This window comes from Pterocles gutturalis, unplaced genomic scaffold (assembly GCF_000699245.1).
Source record: "Pterocles gutturalis isolate BGI_N339 unplaced genomic scaffold, ASM69924v1 scaffold3764, whole genome shotgun sequence".
NCBI classification, from domain to species: domain Eukaryota; kingdom Metazoa; phylum Chordata; class Aves; order Pterocliformes; family Pteroclidae; genus Pterocles; species Pterocles gutturalis.
Window position 1 is genome coordinate 3,196 of NW_010132949.1, and position 9,743 is coordinate 12,938.

The 9,743-nt window shown below is 35.1% G+C and overlaps 1 protein-coding gene across 1 annotated transcript; it reads left to right on the forward strand.

The window, feature by feature from the left end:
• The first annotated feature begins 1,190 nt into the window (after positions 1-1,190).
• Positions 1,191-9,525, forward strand: BNIP3L (BCL2/adenovirus E1B 19kDa interacting protein 3-like). Its single transcript, XM_010081039.1, has 5 exons — positions 1,191-1,383; positions 2,388-2,460; positions 3,988-4,091; positions 4,884-5,033; positions 6,293-9,525. Exons 1-5 carry the CDS (start codon positions 1,217-1,219, stop codon positions 6,339-6,341), a joined length of 543 nt encoding a protein of 180 aa, XP_010079341.1. The 5' UTR covers positions 1,191-1,216; the 3' UTR covers positions 6,342-9,525.
• Positions 9,526-9,743: the final 218 nt, after the last annotated feature.

Consider the following 9,743-nt stretch of genomic DNA (forward strand, 5'->3'; position numbering starts at 1 on the left):
ACATTTCAGAAGTCAAAAAATCCGTATTAAAATTTAGAACCTGTACATATAATGTTTAAAAAGAAATTTGAGGCTTTTCATTAATATTTTTACCTCAGTGGTGAGATGTCAAAGCTTTAAAAAAATCAACTAAACACAGAAAAACTGAAAGCACTCACCTTCAAGTGGCATAAATTAAATTACATGGGAGTTGTGATGACATAATATACATGTGAAATCATTATCTGACTGATAATGGGAAATAATTAACGATACACCCCTGCTCTTTTGTCAAATCTCAGCACACAGATGAATATCCCATAGTTATAACTACAAGAAAAAGGGGGAAACTGATAAATCTCAACTTGTAGGCTATACAGCCTTCTCTGGCTAAGGGAAAAGGAAAAAAAGAAAGAGGCTGAAGTGATGGCACTGAAATTATTAACTGTTATTTCGTGTCAGAACTCTGGATTTCTCATGCTACTCAGCTTTTTATTTTGGGCTATTAGCAGTGAAATCTTTTAATCTAACTGCAGTGAAATTATGTGAGCATGGTACTTCAGCTGTATAAGGAAACATAATGCCTACCTCAAGCTTCTGAAGGTTTGAATAGTGGTATGACCCATTTATTAAGGTTGTGGTAGGATAGGAGAGAGAGCAGATGGCATTGAATGGGAGATATTTGTTAGGGGGACAGGGCAAAGACAATTCAATGAGGCCCAAGAATGGCAGTCTGCTTGATAGATATCAGGGGTTATTTCAGGGCCTTTGGAAGTAGCAAACAGGAAGAAGGACAATACAAAATTGCGAATGAGGGAATGGTGTAGAAGGGGGCTAGGAGATGAAAATTTTGTTTCAAAAAGGAATGTAGAACAGGGAAGTGAGGTGACTAGTATAATTGAGAGATACATAGATAAATAAAGCTTCAAACTGCAGAGAGAAATGTGGCCTATTAAAGCACGAATAGTTGAGGAGAGAGGGGACATCTTATTTGACTAGCTCAACAAAACATAACTTGTTAAGGTTGTTTTTGTTGATGAAAGAGGAAGAAACATGTCACTCTTGTCTCCAGTACATGTTTATGAGCTTTTTCCCAGCAGCAGTATATGTTATCTGAATTCACCATGTTCGTGTTTTTTTCTGTGTGTAATTGATAAACTTAGGGTGGGTTTTAGTTTCACTGCTTTTAATGAAATGACTTCTGGCTGGCTCAACAGGTTCCTGGGTGGAGTTACAGATGAACGGCAATGGCAATGGCAACGATAATGGCAACGGGAAAAATGGAGGTCTGGAACATGTCCCTTCATCATCCTCCATCCACAATGGAGACATGGAAAAAATTCTCCTGGATGCCCAGCATGAATCAGGACAGAGCAGTTCAAGAGGTAGTTCCCACTGTGACAGGTAAAGAAATGTTTGCTGTCCTGCATGCAATCTATTACAGTTTTTATCCTGTAGATGCTAATAGAGGGATAAAGCTTTTTCTCAGTCTTAAGTTTGTCATGCTCCAGTATTTGGAGTACTTGCTGGCTCATGGTAACTGGCTATCAAATAAGACATCTGACTTGAAAAATATGTCATTGCTGCAGGAAGCTAAGGAATCCAGGTGCGGGAAAGTCACATCAACACCTCAGTTAAATTTCACATTGTCATAAATCACATATTGTATAAAAAATATCTAATTTTACTGACTCAATAATATGGTTGCAATAAGTTGCTCTCAAGTGTGGTGTTTTGGGTTCTTTTTGGATACTTCTAAAATACAATTTTTTCATGAAGATTTATGTTAGGTTACAAAGATGCCCTTAACGTTTCAATGAGAGATGCCTCCATTGGTGCGTCATACAATATTTTGTATTGTTCCAGACTTAAATTCTTTAACATTTCCTTGGTTGAGGTGCGATAGTTGATTAATTTCTGGAGTAGATTACCAAATTTTTAGTACTCAATGTGTAGCTAACAAGGGGAATATGTATTCTTGCCAAGCATGAAAAGGTGTTTTGATGTGTGATGTTTCAAAATGTAATGTTTCAAATGTGTAATGTTACAAAAAGAGGTACAATTCCCATTAGTGTCAGTGTTATCTAAAAGAAGGAAGGGACCTACATTTTTTTGTGTAGCAGTTGAAATTTTAGGCAATGCTCTCTTTGTTTCAGTGGAAGGATGGTCAATCCTGTTGAGAAAGGTAGGATTATAAATGGGAAAAAAATGTGAAAAGATGAGAAGTTTTGGAAGATTCTGATACTGACAGTTGTGATCTGAAGGGTAGTGTAGTCTGTAACTCATCTGTATAGTGTGCAGAAGTGCATGTGGAAATGATTCAACTGAGATGGTGTTTACGCTAATGATTCTTTAGGTGACACAGTATAGTATGACAAGATGACATAATGAAATCAATTTTTCTTTAGCCCTTCACCTCAAGAAGATGGACAGATAACCTTTGATGTGGAAATGCACACAAGTAAAGACAGTAGTTCTCAGGTATTTTCTTCATTAACCTTTAAAATACATTAATTTTTAAAAAATATATTTTAAAGTTGTGGTTATTGTATATAGATCATATATTTATGTTGGTCAACATTGGGAGTACTTGAGGCATAGAGCAAGCTGTCTGTCATGTCAAAAGGTCTAAAATGTTATGTGTTTTACATGTCAAAAAAAAAAAAAAGCGTTGAAGTACATTGATAGAGCTTTATATAGTACCTTTTTGTACTACCTGTAAGTATACTAAGTAATTTTTGTGCACTCAAGCTCATGTCACTTTAACTAAATTATTTTTTCTTTTAAGAGAAATAAAGTTTTATTAAATTAAAACCAATTCCAGAACAATTATTTTTAACAGCAAGGTAGCGTTAGTAAATTTTGTTTAGGCTTACGTTCTGTATTAATAGAAATTTGACTTGTAGAGCTTAATAGCTTTGGAGTGAGGGAAAAAATGAGGCTCCATCTCTAAAGCTGATAAGTGTGTCAAACCTGTTTTGTTTTTGAAATATTTATATTTTTGCACAAGATTTCAAGGTGTTCAGTTTATTGCTCTACATATAGTCAGCTCACATGATAGTGAAATAATCTCCATTATACAACCGAGAGGAGAGTAGTGCTGAACTCTTAGCTTGGTCATTTAATAGAATTTGCTGTCTTCAGCAGTATAAATAAAAAGCATTCCTGGAAGAATGAAACCTTGTATTTAATTTTGTCAAAGACCTGGCCGAGCAGTAGGACTTGCACTTCTGCCATATAGAGCCAGAACTATCTGAATGAAGTTATTGGTTAGGTCTGCCATCTCTTTTCGGACTGTTGTTTGGTGTGGTTCCCACATTAATGTTGTGAGTAGTTTACCTGATTTTACTAAAGTTCACTCAGGAACTTATTTCAATACGAAGGAGGAGTTTGTACTATACAAAGTCAGTGGCATCCTCTTTCTAATTTATTTTTTTCCTCTATGGTAACATTTGTATCTAATGATGTAATGTTAAGTCTTTGGATCAAGACAGTTTTACTGAGTGCTTGCCTTTCCTTACTGCATCTGAGACCCAGTAGAAGCTGCTAGTTTCTAAATGACTAATAACACCTTTAAAAAAATCAAAATACTGGTTTTGAAACCTTTTTATTGGCTGTCTTTCTGTGCTTTATGCACATTCTGTACACTTTAAATCAATTACCACCAACTTAAAATTATTTGCTAAACTTTTTTGTAAAAACTTTGTTTAATATTTTTTGTGTAATGCTGGTTTATTACGTTTGGGATTGAAATAATCCTCTTGTTTTAAAAGAAACAAAAAGTCTTGGCTATAGTAATAAAATTTGCAGAATACTGACTTCTGCAGATCCTTCTGTTAGCGTAATGAAATCTCTTCTAAATAATCAGTAGTCCAAGAACACTTGCTTGTTTATCAGGTGTCACCATTTGCTGCTTATCATTTTACCACTGTTGTTGTCACTCTCAATTTAACACCATGAGGAGGAGCTAATTGAGTGTTACAAGGCTTGTCTGATGTATATTTTCAGTCTGAAGAAGAAGCAGTAGAAGGAGAGAAAGAGTTGGAAGTTTTGAAGAAAAGTGCTGACTGGGTGTCAGACTGGTCGAGTAGGCCCGAAAACATTCCTCCCAAGTAAGTTAAACTCTTTTTAAAAAATTAATATTGTCTTATATGAAGAAGAGAAGAATCATAAGTCGCAATTGCATGGAATTACCCTGGCTCTCCAGATAAGATCTTAGAAGAAGATAGATTTCTCTTCGGGGAGGCTACAAAAAGTATGAAGTATGAAAATCCTAATAGCAACAGAATTACCTTTTTATTGAAAGTAATATAAATCCACAGCAAGCTGATTACAAGATTTCTTTACAAAATTGGAATTGTTGGGAGAGCTGAGTGCTTGGAGCTGGGATACATGGGATTTAATTTTGGCTTATTGAATGGAATAGTGTTGAGCAAGTCTCCTAAATTCTCTGTACCTTTTCTTCTTTCTATGTAAATATGTAATGTTCATCCACGGAAGGGGAACGTTCAGATCCTTGAATGCAAGGCATTTTTATTAAAATAGAGGATGCTGTCTAAATCTGTCAGACTTCTGTATCTCTGTTTGGAACAAAAAATGAGGCTCTTTCTAACAAATCACATCCTGAAATTCCCTCTCTCGGACCTACCTCTTTCTTCAGCTACTGCTCCCTTTGTCTCTATACTGTCTGTGTAAGTGGTCTCTCCACAATACCTCCTATTATTCTCTTTGATTCCTTACTCTGTGTAAGGGATATCTTGCTTTGATCTCTAGCTCTTTGTACTTTAAAAAAAAAAAAAAAAGTTCCTACAGAAGATCTGTGTATTTGTGTGCAACAAAAAAAAAAAGAAAGAAACAAAAAAAATCTTGTTGAATTTTTTTCCCCTCTCCCCCTCTTCTTTCAGGGAATTTCATTTCAGACATCCTAAACGTTCAGTGTCTTTAAGTATGAGAAAAAGTGGAGCAATGAAAAAAGGTGGCATTTTCTCTGCAGAATTTCTTAAGGTTTTCATTCCATCTCTGTTCATATCTCATGTTTTGGCTTTGGGACTGGGGTAAGTATTAACCTAATTCTCATTTCAACTTTGCATCTGGCTTTGCTTTTCCACTTGTATGTCAGGTACCTGCTGAAAAGGGTTTTATCTAGAAAAACTAGAGTATTGTACCTTGCTCAAGATGAATTTGGTGCATTTTTTTGAAATGCAGGAAAACTTTGCAGCAATTAAAACTCTGCAGCAATTAGTATGTTTTATTCCTAGAATAGATCAAGTTTCTTATGTTGAAAATGCATGGATTATCATGAATTTGCAAATAACCTTTGCGATTATAACGTGCCATTTGATTAGCCATGCCTTCTGTTTGAATGCTTCAGGTTATAAGGTAGGAAGAGCAGAATAGGTGTAAAACTGCTGGAATGTTTACTAACCATTAACAAAAACACATTGTATAAATAATGGTGGTGAAGTTCTGTGTGTATGGCACGTACTCTGTAATTTTTAATGTCTAATGCTGCAGTTGTGTGGTACTACTGAAAGTCAAGGTTTGAATATTTAAAGAAAGACACATGAAGTACTGGATGTGTCCTGCAAGATCAGCTATGACTCTGCTCAGCTATGTTTTCGTTGCCTGCGTAATCCAACATAATCTCTCAGCTTGCTTAAGTCTTTATGTTATGTTTATCCGTCTTATGTTCTTCTGTGATGGGGGCAAAGACCTGTACTCAAAATATGTTTTTATTTAGCTTCATATTTGTTTCTGCGGGTGTAGTTCAAGTGTCTCTTTAAATTCTTGTAAACTGTCAGATAAATTAGGAGGATAGCATATATAAGAATATATTGTAAGATATTTGTACTATGGCAAAATTTTGTATTTCTGCGACGAATTAAATCTTGCCTGGATTTATTTGTTAGAGGTCAGTGTTTGCGTAGATCCTTAATGCTCAGTATTTTAAAGCTCACCCCCTCCCTTTATAGGCAGTACTTTATTTGTTTTACTGTAGTAATCTGGGAGTGTTGGTCGGCTGTTCCAGAGCCTCTGTGCCAGGTACTCCACAAACAAGACAAAAGCTTTTGGACTGGGATTTTCAAATGAGCTTGGGACTGGAAGAAACCCACTTTCACTGAACATTGATAGCATCAGTCCTTCGAGGCTCATCTGAAAATCTCACTCTAAGTATTTTTATAGAAGTGAAGTCTTTGGAAGAATCTCATCAGACTTACTTGAAAGACATTAGGACAGCTGAGTGCGTGAGGACTGTTTGGAAAACAGGAGGTATTTCTGTGAAATACGATATGCCTTATACTTTTTATTTCAGCATCTACATTGGAAAACGACTGACCACACCTTCAGCCAGCACTTATTGAAAGATGGAGTGCAAAACCTGGAAATCCACGTGACCTGTGAAGGTGTTACTGGCTCATTTAGTACATTTGACTTGAGACCATTTTAAGCATGACCCTGACTTCACCCTTTCCTTACATATCCAGGTTTTCGCTAACTCTGGAATTCAGTATTGTGTTGGAACTCTGTTGAGGTGTTTCGCTATCCACATTCTTTCCCTCTCTCCTCCCATTCCCCTGCCTCTTGGCCTGCAAGACACGTCAGAGTAGCTGAATGGAGTTTACAACTGTTTATATGTTGCAAGGGCTTCTCTCAATGCAAAATGCCACCAGCAAGTTTTAATTTTATCAGTGATGCTGTTGCCTCCTTAGTGCAACCTGACTGAAAATGCAGTTGTGCATGGTATAAATGTTGACTGTATTATGGTGATAAAATTAACAGTCTTTTTGGAAGAAAATTATTGGTTAGAGTGAAAATGACTTTTTCTTTTGAAAAACAAGCTGGTTGTGAAATAAACTTAAGAAATCACTGGCAATAAAGAAAAGTTTAAATCAGCTTTTGGGGGAATTTACTTGGCCCCTTGTATTGGCTAACACCATTTTGATTTGCAGGAGGCAAAGACTGCATAAATTTGAAGTAGGGTAACTGAATCCATCAGCATATTTTAATATTAGGTGATTGTTGTAGTCTTGTCTTTTCTATGAAGTCAGCTCCTTATTTCTTGTAGGAAAACCTGTCTGATGCCTAGAAAATATTAGAAAAATTGCATTGTTTGCATGTGAAGAAGCTTTTCTTTTCCTTACCTGTTTCCTTAAGGGAAAATTTTAAATGTGAAGTTTTCCTTTTAAAAGTAGTTTTAAATTAAGGAAAAACCCAACAGCTGTAGGTGTAGTTAGACTCTGTATAAAAAGATATGATTCTGTTTGTTGTGGAACCATTTACAACGATGATGATATGGCAGTTTCAGGAAGTAAAGTGTTTGACTTATCTTTAAGGGGGACAATCTTGCAGGTGCATAAGGATTCAGAAGTTGTAAAGCTCTGAAATGTCTTCTGCAAATGCGTTTTCAATATTCCTCTCTCTCATTGTTTACTGTACAATCTCCTCTGGGGGATACATGGAATCTGAAAGTCACTCGTGATGTCTCATGTTAGATAGACTTCTCACTAATGTTGAACTTTTATCTTAGGGAACATTAAGCCTTGTCCTCCTTCAGTGACACTTCTTTTCAAAATGTGAAGCTTTAGTACCAAATTGTTACAAAGCATTGGGACAGTCATGTCCTTAAATAGGTTTTATTGGATTTCAGAACATGTAGCATGACTCTGAAGGATAAAATACTCTTTTTATATATATATATGATATATAAAAAAATATGATATAGACTTTAATACTAAGTATTTAGGGAACCAATGCTAATTTTAAGACTAGCAAAAATCTCATTTAAATAAAAACTTTAGTAGGCTGACTTGTAGAAAATCATATAATGTAGTCAGCCAGTTTGGCGAGAACAGCTATGTATAATTGCTTGCGTCAGACTTTATAAAAATGATTATTTGATATAGCAGTGATTGCTTGAAGCAGCTGATGCATAGAAGCTAAATCCCAACTGAGATTTGGTTTAAAAGAACTTAGTTAGCTCCCAGGAAATAAGTATAAATCCACGGCTAAACTATTTATTTTTTTTTTTTGCTACTTCTGAATGCTGTTAGAGAATGCTTTCAGGGTGAAAGGGCAGTCTAACAAAAATTCACTTGAAGTCATCTGTGTTTTTTCTTTTGGTTTTGAATACTAGTAGCACTTCAGTTGCCTACAACTGCATATTTGTTTCAAGCACGGATATTGGGTTTCACCCAAAGGTGGGGGCTGGAAGGGGGAAGTGGTGAAGGGTGTTTTAGATAGTATCAAGTACATCATTTTACAGTCCTAAAAACTGAGGGGACAGGAGAAAGGCTGAAACACTTTCAGTTCTAATTACAGCACCTTGTTTTGTATGGAAATTGGAATAGTGGAAAAATAGATTTTTACTGAGTAGGGAGTACTTTTTTCAAAAAAAAAGAAAAAAGAAAAAATTACCCCTTTCTAAATTATAAGGTAATTCTTCAGAATATCTGTTAAATAATATTGCAAGCTTGTGGCTAGAGTATCAACACAGCTTATAATATTTGAAGGAGCCGTGAAGTAAAAATTGTGAAAACTATAGATGAGGAATGGATACATGATCACTGTAACACTTGCTATGATACAATGCAGTATTTATTGATACCCTACTATAAGCTTTGGATGAAAGTCTACAACTTCTAGTTTTACAATGAACAGAAACAGATTGTTGTATAATTTGAAAGGGGGTTTCAACTTTGATAGTTGAAGTTTTGTTAAGATAAATGTTGTTTAAAAAGCTTTATACCTGTTTACAGTTTTGGAAAAAAAATGCAGGCTTCATTTTTCTTACATTCAGTGAAAACTGGCCTAGAATATTTGTAAATAGGATCAAGAAAAAAATGCATAAACTCGCACATTAAAAATGCAGCGGGCTAACTTAACTGCAGCAAATGCATTATTTACTTACTGTTTTAAAAAGTGAAAGATGAAGATTATTAGAAATTCAAAATTTTTAATTGACATTTGTTGAAATATTGGAGTTAACTGAGCCAAAGTGATTATGCATTCTTCATAAATTAGTTAGCACTTTGTAACATTATATACAGTTTACAGTACATGTATAAGTTGTAGCTTATAAACATTTTGTGCCATTAAAGCTCTCACAAAACTGGTTGTCTGAAATTACTTCATGCTGCGCCTTCTCTTTTTCTTCTGTTTTCTTTTTTTTACAGGACTGCTTTGTGTAATGTTTTATGAAACTATTTTGTTCTGGGTAATATGAACATTGAAGCTGCTGTTTATAGACTGGAATAATTTTTTGAAAGATTGCTTGGGTTTTTTTTGTTTTTGGTGACCTGGGATCATCCACTTCTTTTCCTGAAGCACTTAATAAAAATATTTCCATTGTCAGCATTGTATATCTGCGCCGAGTCCTCCAGCACCTCGTCAAGGAAAACTTTTAAAGCAAAATGGTGTAGTGGCATATGAAATGTAAAGTAGAATTCTGAGATTTTGTATAATTGGTCAACTCTACTGTACTCCTTGTATTTCTCTTCTGTTTCCTAATTTTGTTAAATTTGCAGATTAAAGAATAAGGGACATAAACCCTAAATGTTAATCTGCCTCCATATTCTTCGTTCAAGAGCACTGGTATTCTAGGAGTATCGTGGAGAGTTGTTAATTCTAAGTATGAAATATCGTCATTCTGATACTGTTACTGCCCGTTATAGGTACCTAGTGGTTCTCTTCTGTGTTTTTAATGCAAAAATTCAGAACTTCGTGAAAATGAGATTTTTTTTTTTTTTCAGAGGAGTAAGATAAAA

Excerpts from the sequence above, each read along its gene's own strand:
- BNIP3L (XM_010081039.1), top strand. The coding sequence starts at position 1,217 with ATGAACGGCAATGGCAATGGCAACGATAATGGCAACGGGAAAAATGGA. Across the intron at positions 2,461-3,987 it reads GTAAAGACAGTAGTTCTCAG|TCTGAAGAAGAAGCAGTAGA; the intron begins GTATTTTCTTCA and ends GTATATTTTCAG. Across the intron at positions 4,092-4,883 it reads CCCGAAAACATTCCTCCCAA|GGAATTTCATTTCAGACATC; the intron begins GTAAGTTAAACT and ends CTCTTCTTTCAG.